Source organism: Typopeltis vanoorti, chromosome 1 (assembly GCF_054136105.1).
Source record: "Typopeltis vanoorti isolate ZY-2024b chromosome 1, IOZ_Tvanoo_1.0, whole genome shotgun sequence".
NCBI classification, from domain to species: Eukaryota; Metazoa; Arthropoda; class Arachnida; order Uropygi; family Thelyphonidae; genus Typopeltis; species Typopeltis vanoorti.
In genome coordinates, this window is record NC_143549.1 from 82,530,940 (window position 1) to 82,549,687 (window position 18,748).

Genomic DNA, 18,748 nt, shown 5'->3' on the forward strand with positions numbered 1-18,748 from the left:
TGAACGATTACCTTAAGTCCAAAGTCACTCGGCTCTCTGGTATTTTCTTGTAGTACTGTTTACACTTACCATCCCCTACCCTGTCCGTTCCTTCAAAAATGAACCTTTTGCGCAGAAGACTCAACGACATGTTTTCACATGCTGTTGGATATACTGTTGGTGTGTTTTTATCTTACTTTGTGTAGGGAAAGGTAAAATTTGTATATGTGTTATCTGTAGAGTACAAACATTTTCTCTATGCCAAACTTTAAAGAAGTGTTAAACTCACGTTTTGTTGGTTTAATTAGGTGCTTCTCTCTTTCTCTCTCTCTCTCTCACTCTCTGTTAAAATAACCAAATTCTAACAGTTCGGATTTTCGATTATGTGAACGATTTGTTTTCAGATAACTCAAATAATGTCAATAGGTAGCATTAGACAATTTCTAAAATAATCAATACATGGATTTTCGTTTTCAACACTTTTTTTTTCCTGTCCTGGCATTAATTTCACAGTTGTAATTTTTTTAAATAATTAAACAGAATTGCATTAAGATATAAAGTTGTGAATTTAAATATCAAGATCTAATCAGAATAACTGAGTAAAAATTCACTGTGGAAAAACACAACAACAAAAACACACATCTTTGTTCATTTAAGTTTACAAATGCACATTTTATTTTGCTGAAATACTCTTTACAAGTATATTCACTGAGAAAAATTCGAAACATGTAATTACCTAAAAATATTTCACAATATTTAGTTTAGACTCTTAACATTTTCCAAAGAGTTCAATGAATAAAATTTTTGTTACTCACTGTTTCTTGGTTACATTACATCAAAATAGCTGGTCATGCAAAAGAATTTTTAAATCAGATACCATGGTAACCACACTTCCATACGTTTGATATTGTGTCAGTCTGGAAATGACACCATGCCTCGCTAAACATTCTGTGTATTCTTTTGTCAGCAAATATACACAAACAGTTTTTGTAAAATGTTCGTAAATGTCCCAAAATAAAGAATCTTTATCGAATTGGATAAAATCTTGAAAGTCTAATTTTACCATTGATGAATTTAAATGTTGGGCGATAATTTTTCCCATTATACGAACAGATGGTAATTCAGTTTCCAAAAATAGTAAATGTTTATCAATGTCGTACATTTTTGTTGAAAATCTCTCAGCTTCTTCACAACTAATAGAAAAAACCTTACTTCCATCAGCTCCTGTATCATCAAGTATTAGTTCCCCATCTTGGCATTTCAGAATATAACACTCACTGAGGTCCATTTCGTAGTCAACTCTTCTTTGCAAGTAGCCGAGGATATCAGACCACTTCCTGCGTAATTTTTCCCAAGTGGTCCGGGATAAATACATCACAATGTACGTGTCTTCTAAAATAATAATCGGTTTCCATCCTTTTAGAGCTAGGTGAAGAGTTTTGTCTCATGCTATTTTCCTGAAGAAAGAAAATTTCAATGACTTTTGTGGCTCACCCATTATTTTACTTTACTTTACTTTCCTGGATACCAATCACCACAACACAATATGATAACTTCACAGGATGAACGAATTGTCGTAACTGCAAAGACACTTGACTCGTTTATTTTTCCTTATAGTACTGTTTACCTGATCCTTAACCCTGACCGTTCCTTCCAAAATTAAACTTTTGCACAGATGATTCATGGACATGTTTCTACATGGTGTTGGATAAACCATGACGACAATGACGGATGTGTGTCACCCTGGGAAAATTCCAAGATATCTTATCTCAAAAACATCACCCACAATTCCATAGCCAAACATGACAACAATGTCGTTATGTGTTTGGATATTTCTGGGGAACATATGTCTCTCATTCTGTGATATCACAGAGGGTGACAGATGTCTTCCCTGCAATGCTCCCCCCACCTAACCCCATCACCTTAGTCTCTCACCATCTCCTCTCCTCCAGAAGATGTCTGCTCAGCCTAGTGGAGATGAGTGAGCTCATCGTTTGTGGATATCTTTTAATGATGTCACATCCAATTGATACTGATAACTTTTTTGGAAAAAAAAAAATTTTAAAAAACTGGTTTTTTATGATAACTTTTTATAAAAAAACGCGTTTTTTATGAAACCTTTTTTGGAAAAAAAATAAAAAAACGCGTCTTTTTATTTTTATGGTGTCATTTCCAGACTGACACAATATCAAACGTATGGAAGTGTGGTTACCATGGTATCTGATTTAAAAATTCTTTTGCGTGACCAGCTATTTTGATGTAATGTAACCAAGAAACAGTGAGTAACAAAAATTTTATTCATTGAACTCTTTGGAAAATGTTAAGAGTCTAAACTAAATATTGTGAAATATTTTTAGGTAATTACATGTTTCGAATTTTTCTCAGTGAATATACTTGTAAATAGTATTTCAGCAAAATAAAATGTGCATTTGTAAACTTAAATGAACAAAGATGTGTGTTTTTGTTGTTGTGTTTTTCCACAGTTAATTTTTTATCAGTTATTCTGATTAGATCTTGATATTTAAATCCACAACTTTATATCTTAATGCAATTCAGTTTAATTATTTAAAAAAAATTACAACTGTGAAATTAATGCCAGGACAGGAAAAAAAAAGTGTTGAAAACGAAAATCCATGTATTGATTATTTTAGAAATTGTCTAATGCTACCTATTGACATTATTTGAGTTATCTGAAACAAATCGTTCACATAATCGAAAATCCGAACTGTTAGAATTTGGTTATTTTAACAGAGAGTGAGAGAGAGAGAGAGAGAAAGAGAGAAGCACCTAATTAAACCAACAAAACGTGAGTTTAACACTTCTTTAAAGTTTGGCATAGAGAAAATGTTTGTACTCTACAGATAACATATATACAAATTTTACCTTTCCCTACACAAAGTAAAATAAAAACACACCAAAAGTATATCCAACAGCATGTGAATACATGTCATTGAGTCATCTGTGCAAAAGGTTCATTTTTGAAGGAACGGTCAGGATAGGGGATGGTAAGTGTAAACAGTACTATAAGAAAATACCAGAGAGTCGAGTGACTTTGGACTTACGGTAATTGTTCATCCACTGCAGCTGCTGTTTTGTGATTTGTGTTTGGTAATGCAAAAATAATGGGTGAGCCACAAATTCTTTGAAAGTTTCTTTGTGAAAAGTTCTAATTGTTTAGAATTTTGTAAACGAATGTTACCATAAAGTATACGATCAGAGCTAATAATTAGTGAAATAATAATAAATAAGTATTTATTTGTGGGGCCATATGAAGTAATCGAAGAAGAAGAATGAAAGAAAACGATTATGACAAATCGACAGTGGGTGAAAAATACGAATTTTCAGTTATCATTGGGATAATTGATGTACAATTTTTGTTAAATAACAGTTCAAATTTATTTCCTAAAGAAATTTGTATTTCTGATGGAATTCGTGTAAGATATGCAGTGACAATATCACCTTGTAGTTGGAAAGAATTACCTGAAAGAGTTAAAAAACAGAATTCTTGGTTAATAAAATATAACCATCAGCTGAAGTGGGAAATTGGTTCACTAGCTTTGGACAAACTAAGAGATTGGATGATAGAATCAACATGCAAATATCATATATTACTTGCCAAAGGAAGAGAAAAATCAAAAACATTAACGAAGTTAATAGGGAGGCCTGTTCTTGATTTAAATGAAATTGGATGTCCAAAACGTGAAAACATAACGTGTACTTTTAAATGCTTTTGGAAACATAACAAAAGATTCTGTGCTTTAAATAATTCTCTGAAGTATAAGTATTGTATTCGAAGAAAAAAATACACAACCCTTAATTTTACTACAGTAATAAATTCTCAACGAACGCCAAACGAAAAATTAACTTTCAGATGAGAGTATCATTGTCAAAACCATACGATGGCAATTCCACAACCATGGAAGAACCTTTGATGTATTTTCAATTTATTTATTTTCTGTATTGTTAGATTCAGTAAATACAATTTGTAAATAATATTTCGTTCAAGAAAATGTGTAAATTTAAATGAACAAATTGGGTGTCGTATATGTGTTATACAAATTTAAGAAGGAAGTTAACATTTTTTTTTTCCTTGTGAAATTTCATGACACAAAGTAACCAGAAAATTTTTTTTTTTTTTTTGATTCATTGAATTAAAAGTCTTATTTGTTCGTTATCTACAAACAAGGTTAATGAAAATTAACAGTGTGGGAAAATAATTCACAAATAAATTCTACTTACAGAAATAGGTTAAGAGCACAAGGAATCGAAGGTAAAATTAATAGTTTTATTGGTAATTTCCCAACGGAAACCAAGAGTGCGAAACAAAACACACGATTTCTCACCTACGTACAACAAAAGGCAACTGGATAAGACTTACTGAGAAATATACAGTGTTGGAAAATAAATTCACATATACTTTATATATTTATTAATTCTGCTCAGTTATTCTGTTAGAATATGACCTGTAAAAGTAAAATACAGAAAATAACGAATCAATTTGAAAAAAAAAAAAAAAAAATTTCACTTGTCAGAATTCCATACTCTAATAGCAATCGGAATTCGAAACCGGAAATAACACTTACCCTAAACAAAACGGCGCATAGACTTTCCCACCAAGGTTGGGCAACTTTAAGAAAAGACTTAATGAGAAATATTCAGTGTTGGAAAATAAATTCACATATACTTTATATATTTATTAATTCTGCTCAGTTATTCTGTTAGAATATGACTTTTAAAAGTAAAATACAGAAAATAACCAATAAATTTGAAAAAAAAAAATAATAATTTCACTTGTCTGAATTCCATACTCTAACAGCAATCTAAATTAACATTAAATGTAAGCATTAATTTACTACACCAATGAATGCCGACGGTAACGAAGAATGAATAATTTTCATTCAAACATGTGGATACTAATCCCTTAGTCATATGTAAGTATTTGAGAAATATCCAAACTTGAGGAAATGCTACCTTTTGAACAATACCCCAATTTACGGATGTGACTCATGTCATCCCCTTTGAAGAAAAGCGCTCGCTGGGGATATTGCAATGACGAAACCTCACCATCTACGGTCCGTAATCTAAAGGACGAAGTAACTAGTTCAGGTTACAGTATTTACAGAAATTTCATTCTTTGTGGTTTTTGTGTTTGTGTTGTGTTGTGGATATAAAATTGAACTATTTTGGAATATTCGTATTTAGAAGAGTCATCTGGAAAGCTGTAAGTACTTTTTTAACTTAAACATAACTGATCGCATGTTGTTTGGTAAGCGTAATTCTAATAGTGAATAGTTTTTTTTTTCCCATAAGAATAATCATAGGGTACATATTAGAGTATCAACATGGATACATTAGCGATTTTTTATATCTAATATGTATATGTGTGTGTGTTTAAGGACAGGTTTTTTAAGTATATAATTAATTATTCAGAAAAACTCGAAACACGAGAGCCATCACGACTTTCTCTAAGAATTCCCACACTTTAATAGGAAAGAAATACCCAAAATGTATTGGAAATTAGTACAACCATCTATAGAAGAAAAAAAACTGTATGTTTGTGTGACATAGAATATAATTAAATTAAATTATCATTCCAAACTCAATAACAACAAACATTCACGTCACGATTCCTTATCTTATCTTGATCTTGATCTTGTTTAAAGTGTCCCACCAATCACGACACGATTCCTTATCTCTAATGTATCTCCCTTTTCCATTCAAAACAACAACGTCACTTATTTACAAATAACAAATGAGGACATTTATTTACAAATAACAAATGACATCACTTATCTACTTCTGAAAACAACACACACCCACGACACGATTCCTTATCTTATCTTGATCTTCATCTGGTCACTAGTGCACCACCAATCACAACACGAATCCTTATCTCTACCATCACCCATAATTCCATACGCGAACCAAAACACAAGAACTGAAGCCATTGACACATATGCCCACAGGGAAATTCCAAACATTCCAAACTCATGAAGCCATGCTCACAATGACGTCATCAACCAATCACGTCACGATTCCTTATCTTATCTTGATCTTGATCTGGTCACTAGAGCCACCCCTACTACTCACTTTCCATGTATTTCTCAAGTTTGTCTTTTCTTCTGGTATATCGAACTATTTTGGTAGGAAGAATTGATGGCAAAGGAGATAGAGAAAGAAAAAGAATATCTTGGTTCGACAACATCAAGACGTGGACAGGAAAGAGCAGCATACAACTGATTAACGCAAAAACGCAGTTTTTGTTCTCCAAGATGGTCGCAAGCCTTCGATAGAAGATAGCTAGCACCATAAGAAGATATCAGGACCGATACTATTTCACAAAGTTTCATAAAACTGGAGATAGAGGGCACTTACCAAAATAAATTCCAAAAACATACCGTTGTGGAGGGTATATAAGGAGAAAGGTGACCAGCATACTCATGAACAGTACAATCAGGGAAGAGAGGTGATCGGCATGATAAGGAAAGCAATTTCACATTACGAGAAGAAACTAGCCAAGCAGTCCACAGGAAATCCCAAAGAGGTCTTTCGTCACGTGGCAAATAAGAAGAAGAACTTTAATGATTGTAGATGGCAATGAGATGAGAGAAGCAGATAAAATAGGTGAGTTACTGAATGACCACTTTGCAAGGGTATACATCTTCGGGAGGTTATTACTTTAACATATTCGACTGACGCTAATGCGCCAACAGAGATGGATGAACTGGAGGGTCTTAGAATATTGCAGAATCTCAATGTAAATACAGCTCTGTGAGTAAATGGAATATCAGCTGGCGTTTTGTGAGAATGTACAAGGGAACTGACAATGCCTATGACTAGGCTCTTTAATATAAGTCTCAACTCTGGTAGAGTTCCAAGGGATTGGAAAGTGTAAAATAATTCCATTGCGTAAAGTAGATTCTAAGACTGCAGTAGCAAATTAGTTACCAATCAGTATCACAGGAGTGGTGGTAAAAGTACTGAAAAAATTGATCAAAATGAAAATTCAGGAATGGGTGGATAGGAATATAATACTCTATGAGGGACAACATGGCTCTATGAAGGGTCGGTCATGCCTTAATTTACTAATTTTTTATAATAGAGTAACAGCTGAGATGGATAAACGAGATGGTTACATGATTATTTTGCTGGATTTTGCAAAAGCATTTGACAGAATGCAACATGGAACTCTGTTAAGCAAATTAGAACAAATGGGGATGGATATGACACTGATTAAGTGGATAAGAGGATGGCTGCTAGATACATATCAAAAAATGGTTATGTAGGGGAAGTATCGAGACAAAAACAGGTGACAAGTGGTGTGTCTCAAGGTTCAGTGCTGGGACCATTTGTGTTTAATTTGTATGTAAATGATATAAGAAATAACCTGAAAGGAAATATTCAGTTGTTTGCTGATGATGTTAGGTACAGTAATAATTAATGTGGAGAGCTTGCAGGATGATTTAAATAGGCTGTCAGTATGTGGAAAAGATAATAGGAATTAGTTCATTGTGGAGAAATGTAAAGCTATGCATTTTGGGATAAACAGATTACAAGCTATGTCTCACATTGATGGCACTGTACTCCAGGAAGTAGATAAGACTAGGAATAAAAGGATGTTGGTAGACAGAGAGTTGAAATTTAGAGGAAATATTGTTAAGGTTGCCCATAAGATTACTTGCCTATTGAAGAACACATTAATAAGCAGAGATAAGGAAGTCGTTATTCCTCTTTATAAGGCCTTCATACGCTCACATCTGGATTACTCTGCTTAAGTCTCGTCTCCTTAGAGATGAGGAAGCGATAAAGCAATAGAGAGGATTCAGAGGCGAGTGACCAAGATGCTGAGTGGTCTATAGAATGTTCCCTATGAGGATTTGAGGATGTGTGGATTGCAGAAGTTGGTTGATAGGAGAAAAAGAAGGGATATGATAGAAAATTTAAGTTGCTTGAACGGTTTTGTAGCCTAGGATTTATGCAGGGAAAATGTTTCAACACTTGGCTGGAGGGGCCAGAACAAGGGATCATCCCTGGAAGTTGAATAAAGGTGTGGTCAGTAGGGGTGTGAGGAACTAGATTTTTTGCTTGGAGAGTTGTGAATGGAATGGGTTGCCAATGTCATTTGTGAGTGCTTTTTCTATTAATGGGTTCAAGGAGAGGTATGATAGATTGTGTGAATAGTTTGGGTCTCCCGCTATAATAATAAATAATAATAATATTATTATACGGGTCGGTATAACAACAACAACAACAACAACAACAACAATAATAATACATGTACATTATTTAATGAATTAACTGTTTTACAGACATTAAGGTCTTTTGAGTGTATTGTGTGTGTGTGTGGGATGGGGGATTGCTGCTACTCTCTGTTCTACAGATAACGTTAAAAGCATTGACAGTCTCCGATATTTCAATGAAGAGTACAAAAATATTTGTACTTCTTCATTATAAACAAATTATACAAAAAGTTCTTTAATATCGTACAATAATATGCAAATTAAGATTTAGAAATGTTGATACAGATGTCTTTTCCACTCTCGTCCTGATGCCTTGGAAATCGTTGACAGTCATGCACTCAGCTTTCCAAAAGTCAGTATAATTATTTATTTTGAGGAATAAAAGGCGTCAGAAGGTTTTCATTTTGTGTATTTTTTTTTAACAATACTCCCACTGAATTCCGTAGTTTTAAAAGAAACTTTCTAGAAATCCAAAATTCAGTAGATGGATTCGGCAGCTACGATATTTGAAGTTCCTTGCAACAAATTTTCAATAGATCTTGAAAAGTGTAGCTCGTCAACCTCAGAGCCTTTATTTGGGTCCAAATAAGCTCTTTGGCAATTGTGAGGTTTTGCGACATGATAGTTGAGTCCAGATTGGTTGTAGTAATAACGTATAAAGATGGCCATTTCACGCAAATGACTATTTTGATCATTTGATCCTTACTTCGATCCACCCGACGTTTCTGGATTAATGAAACCGAATACCCGGGGTCTCATCATCCAGAAATAATAAACAGACTTTAAAGTCAGGACGACATATCCAGCCTGGAAATATTTGGATGTGTAACTTTAAACTTATCCAGGTATCAGACTGTATTTTTCCCATTAGATCTACTCCAAGAGATGTCATATAACAACATAATCATATGTTCCGGTTTGACTGGGACAATACCGGTTTCGGATAATTTATCCATCTGTTCCGGAAGCTACCAGTTTTTGTCCTGGTTTTCTGAGATGCACAAGTTTCATTGGTTTAGGCATTGTAAAAGGTGTGTTCCATTCCATTCTCATTATAAAACCGTTTTTTTGTTGTTGTTGTTGTGTGTTTGTGTGCGTGTGTGCTTACTTGTGTTTTAACAATTTTTATCTGAAGATTTTTAAAGAAAACTAATATTTATTATTTATTACTTATACATGTGTAGAAATTTTAAAAAAAATAAAATAAAAAAGTGTAAGCGAAATAAAAAATGATTTCACTTTGCATATCTTATCATGCCCGAGGAAAGTAGGAAAATTCCACTTCGTCAAACTACTTAACAAAGATGACAATTGCGTTCTTTAGTTGTAAACAACTCGAACATATGAACAACAACAATGACACATTAAAACTAAATTAGTTCAGTGATTGTTTCTTAGGGCAATAGTAGTTAGGGAGTGGTCCACCTTCAAAGTGGTCCCATTTCTTTATTATTTCATAGAGATACTTTCCAGGACAAACAGTTCCACATCTGGTGTCTAGATGCCCGTGAAGCCCATAGGATTCCGATATATATTCCTGTGTAAAATAAAAAAAATAAAAAAATACATTATTTTTATACTCGTGTCACTTATGCGTTACAATATAGTTTATTATGTTTAAAAAACTTAAAAGGAAATGCACACTATTCTTTTCTTATATTTGAATTTTCAGTTCGATTTTCGGGTGATATTTCGTAACTCATTTTATTTACAACAGATGGCAGCATTATTCTACTCGAGTTTTCATGTTACTGTAATATTTGAATTACAAGTGCTGCCATCTATTTATTTAGAAATAAATGATAACAAATGAATTTCTAAAACTATTAGAAGTGCTGCCATCTATTATTCACAGAACAAATAATTATTAAAAGGTACAGTTAAAATGCAATAGAAAAACGAGTTCTCAAAGGAAGGTCGTTTTCAATATTTTCAAAAAAAAAAAAAATAAAACATTACGGGCTAGATTGGTAAAGCAATTATCTGTGTAAGGAAATTTGGTGGTGGGGGGGGTGAACTTTACGCTTGCCCTTTGGGGGTTTGTGGAGTTAGTTGTGTTCAGCTGGGAGCAGAATTGTCTTGGGTCTTTTGTGTTTGCAGTGTTCGGATTCATTGTAGTGGGCAGCTTGTCTGACTAGTGGATTTTGGTGCGTGCTTGTCTTTGAGAAGAACTTTTCTGCTAGGTCATGAAGGAGCGGAAAGATATATGGGATTCTGGTCTCTCAGTGGATCTGGTTATTTCTAATAAATCAAGGGGCATCCAGCATCATCTGCAGGCACTTATTCTGTATTCGCTGCAATTTTAGAATGTTGATTTCGAGGTATGGCTCCATGCTGGAAGGTATATGTGATTATAGGGCGTATCACCATCTGGTATAAAAGTAGCTGCTTGTTTCGTGTATCTAGTTTGCTGCGGCGGTTGATCATGGGGTAGAATTGTGCTATGGCTTTGAATGTCTTAGCACCTATGAGTTTGATGTGTCTGTTAAATCGTAGTTTTTTTATCGAGCTGTACTCAGATATTTGGCTTCTTTCTACCATAGAATCTTTTCTTCGAAGAGCTAGATGTCATCATTGATGGAGGCTTTTCTTCTGGAGAAGAGTATGGCTGTGCTTGTGTGTGTGTGTGTGTGTGTGTGTGTGTGTGTGTGTGTGTGTGTGTGTGGTGTAGGGGGAGGGTACTTGGATCCTCCAGTCAGAGAACCATTTGTCTACTGTAGTGACACCATTATGGAGTCATCGGATTGCCAGGTGGGGGCGGAGTGATCTTGCTAGAATTGCCGTGTCGTCTGCGTGTAGGGCTGTGATGGTTTTCTTCTGATTTTGTTAAGAACTCCGAAATAACCATCCAGGTACATGGTTCTTTCGGAGAGGTATTCTTTTATTAATCTTATTACATTTATTGATTTATGAGTTTGTAGAGAAGGCCTTGGTGCCAGATCTTGTCGAAGGCCTTAGCAACGTCTAGGAATACCATGCCGGTGTGGTGTGCAAATTCCAATTAAATCCTGTTGTGATGTATTCCACTATTCGGTGGAATTGCTGAGAGGAGTTGTGCTCTCTTTGGAAGCCCAATTGTTCATTTCGTATAATTCCTAGTCCATCGGTTGTTTCGTCTAATCTTGAGAGAATGACTCTTTCTGTGTCGTTTCCTAGGTTGGATAGTAGACTGATGGGTCGGTAACTTTGGGGGAGCTGGGTTCACTGTCTAGCTTCTTTATGGGTATGATGTCGGCGATTTTCCATGCAGTGGGAAAGTGCTGGATTCTTAATCTTGCGTTTTTATGTGGACTAGGTGCACTATAGCCTTTCGAGGAAATAGCTTTATAATTTTGTTGGTGATGCCATCTGAACTTGGGGCTTTTTTATTGTTGAGATGCTTTATTATGTTCTTTATTACTGCTGGAGAAGCGGGGTGATGCATTCTGAGTTGTCCTTGGACAGTCTTAATGGCGTTTCACCTGTTGATGAACTTTGTAGATGAGGTTAATGTTTATGTTATCATATGTTGGCCCACATTGTTTTTCAGTTTGTTCACGACATCTTCGGCTTTTTCCATGTCAGTGTGTGCAATACCGTGTTTAGCCTACATGGGGAAATGGGGATGGCTTGCGTTTGGTACAAAGGGTTCTTAAGAATTTTCAGATAGTATGTTTCTCTTGGTTGAGTGCTGTTAGCTTCTTGTCCCCATTCCTGATTTCTGTGGTTTTGGATTTGGCTATTTATGTTGTTTAGAATTTTTTTGTCTTGTGGGACTCTTGTGTTGGTGTATCTCTTTCTGGCTTTATTTTTATTATTTTTTTTGTTTTAATTAGGTCCATAATGTCCTCCGGAAGCCGTCTGGTTGTGTGGGTGATTGTAGATGAGGTTTGATTTCTTAAGTTATTCACAGCTTCACCTACCTCTTCTTTTTTTGTGGATGATGGGTGCTGGGCCGATATGTTCTGGAAGAATTTTGGATAGCTTGCCCCATGCTATGAAGAAGCGTGGTGGGGAAGAGTTGATCTTGTGTGCCGAGTTTAAGCAGGATGGGGTTGTTCTGACAATAGCTCGTTGATCGTCTCTAGTTGATATCTGATGTTTCTGAGGATAACAATGTATAGTACATCTGATCTGCCATGCGGGCTGTGATGAGTGGGTTCGGTGGGTTCTGCTACTACAACTGAGTTGTTTGTTGCATAGTTGTTTAGCGTGCGACCGTTTTTGTTCATAGTGGAGCTGTGTGTTTGGCGATTAAGTTTCCTGCTATGATGATGGAGTCCGTGGAGCCGAGGATGGGTCCAAGTCTGACATCAGTAGGGGGTTGCTTGATGAGTTGTAGGTTTCGTATATCTTGAGTTTACCAGCATTGGTGTGCACCTCTATGCCGGTTACCTCCAGGTTGATGGTTTGTGGGTTGGTTATGGCATTGTGCTTTAGATAAGGATTGATGTAGATAGTGGTATCTATCCCTCTGGTGCCAAGTCTGTCCGTTCGGTACATGGAATATCTTCTTAGTTTTGGGTTATATATAGGTCGGAGGTGCTTTTCGTTGATTAAAATTATGTCAGGATTGCATCTGTGTGCGAACTCTTTTAACTCTAGTATCTTGTTGGAAAAACCGTTAGCATTCCAGGCAGCAATCAGCAGGGAGTTCGGTTGGATTTTGTTTTTATTCATGACTGAGGGCTGTCAGAATGGAGTGGGTTCCTTACAGGAATCTCTTTGTGGAAGATGGTGATCGGCTGGTTTTATTGAATTCAAGGAGCATAGTGGCTAGCGAGGCAGTCGAGATTGCTGCAAGGTTGGGGCTCGTTTTGTCGTTTGGAGCTGTACTCTTAGATCTTACTTCTGCATGTTCTGATTGGAGATTGTATTCTTTCCTGAGTTATCGAGATTGGATTACTTTGTATTGGAGGATGATCACGCTGGTTGCTTCGCGTGGCATATAGGTGTGTGTGTGTGTGTGTGTATGGGGGGGGGGAGTTCTTACTGTCCCACGATTTTTCGGATGAGGTTGCAACCTTTATTGGGGGGATGAGGCCTGCCGCAGTTAGCACATCTAGCCGGTGTGGTTCTTGGCTTGGTGCAGGTGATGGTTTTCACCGCATTTCAGGCGCCTAAATTCTGCTTTGCAAAGCTTTTGGGCACGGCTAACTGGTATTGCCATATGGTATTGGCTTCTATGGTATTACCCTGCTGAAGCTCTTTTTCTGAGTGGTTCTGTGACGATCCTGAGACTGCAGACTGCGGTTAACTCGTAAATCTGTTTTTCGGTGTTGTCAATTTTGACCACACTAGTGGCATTTTTTTTGTCTGTTCTGCACATCCTGCTTACCTTAATTGGGGTCAGTCCCTGGTTGATGAGGTCATCAGTGATCTCGTCTTCCTTAATATGTCTTACGAATAGTTAGTAGTTAGTAAAGTAACATAAATATTTTATATGAACGAATTTCATTGCATTGTTTTCAAATTATTTGTTTGCTGAAGATCTAATAATGGGAATTTGCTACTGAAGTTTGTCAATTCTATCTATTTTTAAATAAATAATTCTAAACGTTCAATAAATTAAATTAAGTGGACAAAAAGTTGCCCAAGGGCTTTATTTGTAATCTTCGAATTAAATTCTAGATGGTTAAAGTTTCCTAGTAAAAATATTTCTGAAATAATAAAGAAGGAATTATTCTAACCTTATTTATACCACATTCAATCAGTTTCTGTGTGGTTTCTAACATGTCTTTTGGTGGCTTTTGCTCCTCAAAATTTCCCATCAGAGATATTCCAATAGACTTGCGATTGTAGCTTGGTGAGTGTGCGCCGACTCGGGTCCATCCTCTTCCTTCGTAGACTTGTCCATCGCCGCCAATCAGGAACTGGTATCCAATGTCGGCCCAACCTTTACAAAAGCATTAAAAAATTATTTGATAAACTTGAAATTTTCAACCTATTATTTTAGGAGAGAGTTCCTAATTCAGCACATCAAGATTATTACGTACCATTGCGATCCATGTGCATGTTTTGAATACTTTTTGTTATATTCATACACGTGGCTGTGTCGTTGCACATGCGCCCAGCAGTATGATGAATGACCACGTGGGCAACTGGAGTCTTCATGGCTTGGAAAGACTTAGGAGGTCTTGCATTCCACATCGCTCGCGTGACAATGTCGGGAAAGCATTCTGGAAGAGACGCATCCCTACGATTTAGAAATATCAATATTTAAATGGTATGAGATGCTATTTTTATGCAAAACACAACAAGAAAATTTACTTACCAACTGTGATCAAGAAAACTAAGAAAGGAAATGACAGAAGTGCAGGGCATCGCATGATGAGTTTCTTTTAAGTTGCTGAAACAGAATTATTATTTTTATTATTAATATAAATGCTGCTAATTCAATAAGGAGCATAAAGAAAATAAAATAAATGAATAATAAAAAAATAGCGGAGTCGACGGAACCAGGTCTTTTTATTGCAACCGAAACTGAGTCAACCAGACTCAGGCACTTTCACGTTACACTCGAACAAGTTCAACGAGGCTTCACAGTTATAATTATCGTAGCTTATATTTGTCACAATCCAGATGTCTTCTAGGAAACAACACGATAATTGGCCTGCGATTGGAAATATCATGGTTCTAATACCATGTTAGGATGCAAAGAATCTAAAATTGTAAGGGCTTCTCATGTAAATTTGAGTTAGTCGGACTCAAATGAAAGCGGTAGGATATTTTTGTCCTAAAAACATGGATTTGCATGCCACTGAAGAGGTAAAGCAACAGGAGAGAACTCACACGCACGCACACAAACTCGTTCACACACATAATGCACCGGTTGCGTAGTCATAGTTGTCTTTTTATAATCCATGTAATCGCATTTTTTGGCATTATAATAAATATGGGTTTTATCCCTTGAATGTGATTTATACTGCAAGAATCGTCCTAAAGTTGACATTTCTAGAATGACTGTAGATAGTACATATCGCTGACAAACTACGTAATACAACAAAGGTATAAAGGCAAGGGGTTCAGAGTAGTATCTGAGATCAGTCCTGTCACCATGACGGAAGTGAGATGTTGAAAAAATTCAACTCAGGCAGAAAGGATTGTGTTTTAGCCTGACTCTTTTTTCTCTTCCAGAAGTTCAGGGCGTAAACATCTGTAAAAGTTTAGGCTAGGACATGGCGTATCGAATCTCCATAGCGTCAATTTCCGAAAGGCTACTTTGTACATTTCTTCAAAATAAATGAAGTTATCCCGAGTGACAAAAAATTTCCCATGATTGGACAATGAGATATTGGAAAGCTATGGTAGGCAGTGACAAATCGCTATGCGCACTCTCCAAATGAGATGGACGTGTTTGAGTACTGAGACTGTTAGATGGGGATTCATTCTTCTATCTTTCATAATTAACAGACTGAAACAGTTATGAATAAATCCTACCATCTGCTAAGTGTGGTGCTCTGCTGTTATGGTGTTAGGATGCATTTCTGGTTTGAATTATCTCTTGTTTCGATGTGTAGGCAAACAAACAAACAGCAAACGTCTTTACAGGAAATATGTTCGAAAAATTAACGTTCTGATAATTTTGTTTTGCATCTACATTTTGGAAGTTCTGTGAGAACAACCTAACTCAGTATTAATATAATAATTCAAGTAGTAGTAGTCTGGTCACTAGTGACGAGATCAAGTTCAAGATAAGATAAGGAATCGTGACATGACTAGTTGTTCAGATGATGACGTCATTGTTGTGACATCATGAGTTTGCAATGTTTGGAATTTTTCGATGGAATATTTGAGTATGTGACGTCACATTGTTTGTTTTGTTTGCGTATGGAATTATGGGTGATGATTAGAGATAAGGATTCTTGTAGTGATTGGTGGGGCACTATGAACAAAATCGGGATAGGGTGAATGGGGGAAGCGCCGTCCATGTCGTGGATGTGTGTTGTTATGAGTTATAGATAAGGAATCCTGAACGTTACGTGTTTGGAAATTTCTGGGGAACATATGTCTCTGACATCACGTGGTGTTTTGGTTTGCCTATGGAATTGTGGGTATTGTTTTTGAGATAAGGTATCTGGTAATTTTCCCAGGGTGACAAACATCCATCATTGTCTTCAAGTTTTGTGTTTGGTTGCCTATAGATGGAAGTACTAATTTTCCAATATAGCTTGGGGAAGTTCTTTCCTGTTAAATAATATGGGAATTCATAGAGTAGAGTCTAAATGGCGGCAGCGTTTAGGCTTTTCTGAATAATTTCATTATATACTGTACTTGTGTCCCTCAAACACTCACTTTTTTTCTCATATACATAACTCATCCGAATATTTTGATTTGTATACATTAAGATCTGAAACATCAATACTTTTGCTAATTAAAGTTATATTTTTTTACAAAATGTTTTGACTATTGGTATTTTTAGTTTACAGTCAAGAGAAAAACCTAACAGTATTAAAAAAATAAATTAAAATAAATGTAGACTTAAATTGATAACTTTCGTATGTAGTCTAGAAATTCTAATGATAATTTAAATTACTTACAGTCTTTCCAGAATGGGAACATCTTGGAACTATCGAGGTTTTCTGACGATTCCAAATTGTTGATTTTTAACATATATTCATAGCACAAAAACACAAGGTCTGAAATGCAGCTGACTCTTTATCCTTATATGTTAATATGTTCTTCGTTTCTTTCCTTTACTCATGGTGGCACTCTATGTCATTTCCCTTAGCCAATTTGTTGTCCCTACTTGTGAAATTTCTGACTGGGGGGGTGGGGGAGGCTTGGAATTCTCCTCGTATTACTTGAGGGTTTGATAATACTTCCCACACAACAATCCAAACTTCACCTTTTTCATGACTCACATCCTCCCTTTGATGGTTTGCATGGTATTATCAGTTTGGGTTTTGAGTATGTGAACGAAATGATTACAGATAACTCAAACATTGTCAATAGGTAGCATTAGACAATTTTCTAAAATAATTAATTACAAGATATCAGTTTCCCCAGTTTTTTTTTAACCAATACGTATAATTCTAATCAATAAAGAAATTGTGTGAATTTCTTTTCCCAATACGCTGTAGATTTTCAAAAGTATTATCTTAAACTGTGTCATTTCCATTCTCTTTTTTGTTGAGCTTACTTGTGAACTTTTCGTACTGCGGATTTGCACTGATGTTCATTTATTTTGAAGATGTTTGACTCATTTTGGCTCATTTGGTTTTTGTTCTCTTTCAAACACTATGGAAACATTAGTATAGACATTTGTAAATCATTAATCACTTCCTTTCACAGATGTATTGCGGTATTCTTCAAAGGTAAAAACAGATCATTCTTGGCTGTTGAACTATGGTTTTTACAGTAGAGGCAACAATTTTCCATTAACTCAACATGTCTTTTCCTGACTTAGATCTGCCAATGACTGACAAATTTGCATCTCTAGAAGCGTAGAGATGCGTTTTTTTACAATAATTAAACAGAAGTGCATTAAGGTATAATATTATGAATTTATATATCAATTTGTAATCAGAATAACTGAGTAAAGTTTCACTATGGAATTCATTTTTGAAATTATGGATTCTACAACCCTGTTAGAATAACTCTTTGTATTATCCTGACGTTTCGATCTTCATATCAAGATCATCATCTGGAGCATACATAAATATACAAGACAAGCTGTGTTACATTTCAAACCATGAGCTAGAGAAACAATGATGTGATCACATGCTACTCATTGGCTTGACCTCTAATGAAAAAAATAAAAAAATAAAAATTTTTTTAATTTAAATAAATAAATAAATAAATAAATTACATCAAGCTAATTTAATTTTTGATTACATGAATAAATCCTTGCTTACAGATGGTTTTCCTTCCAGTAACAGTGATGTCCTATTTCTATTATTACAATTGTTATTTGTGATTTAAAAATTATAAATTTATACATGAATAAACTTTCTTATAGATTTTTTTTCTTACTCGTTAACAGTGATTTTTCCTATTTTTCAGTATTGAAGTTGTTATTATGGATTTAGGATCCTGGATTTTCTATTGTCCTGTGTATAGTTGTTCTTAGAAATGAAGGATTCGTGGAATGGATATATGCCTTCCATATGCATGGGATTTTTAGACCATCATTATTGTTTAGATTGGGATGGTGGATAATGATCTCACAAGCTTTCTTAAATTTGCATTCATATCATGTTTTGGTGTGATGTAGACAACTAGTGCCTTTCCAGTCAGTTCTATGTAAGGTGTTAAGAGCATGATCAGAAAGGCCAGCTCACCATAATTATTATATTTGATGTATTGTTTATGTTCTTTTTGTCTGATCGGAATTGTGCGTCCTGTTTCTCCTATTTATGGTATGTTGCAGGTGCACTAAATATGGTATACTCCAGGGTCGGCTGGCAGAGGGAGATGGTTTTTGGATGAGTTATGAGTTGAGTAAGTTTTTTAATTTTGCAGGAGGTTTAAAGGTGGCTTTAAGGTTGTATTTTTGTAGTACTCTGTTTATTTTGTCTGATGTCCCTTTAATGTAGGAAATGGTTATA

The 18,748-nt window shown here is 35.4% G+C and overlaps 1 protein-coding gene across 1 annotated transcript in view; it reads right to left on the bottom strand.

Moving 5' to 3' along the window:
• Window positions 1–18,748, bottom strand: part of LOC150110157 (peptidoglycan recognition protein 3-like) — a 54,530-nt gene that overhangs the window by 24,100 nt on the left and 11,682 nt on the right. Inside the window, exons 2-5 of the mRNA XM_090390980.1 lie at window positions 14,473–14,547; window positions 14,195–14,377; window positions 13,889–14,094; window positions 9,600–9,756 (exon numbers count right to left, since the gene is read on the bottom strand). Coding sequence (XP_090247106.1) covers window positions 9,600–9,756; window positions 13,889–14,094; window positions 14,195–14,377; window positions 14,473–14,527 — 601 coding nt within the window. The 5' untranslated portion in view covers window positions 14,528–14,547. The remainder of the gene's footprint in view (window positions 1–9,599; window positions 9,757–13,888; window positions 14,095–14,194; window positions 14,378–14,472; window positions 14,548–18,748) is intronic.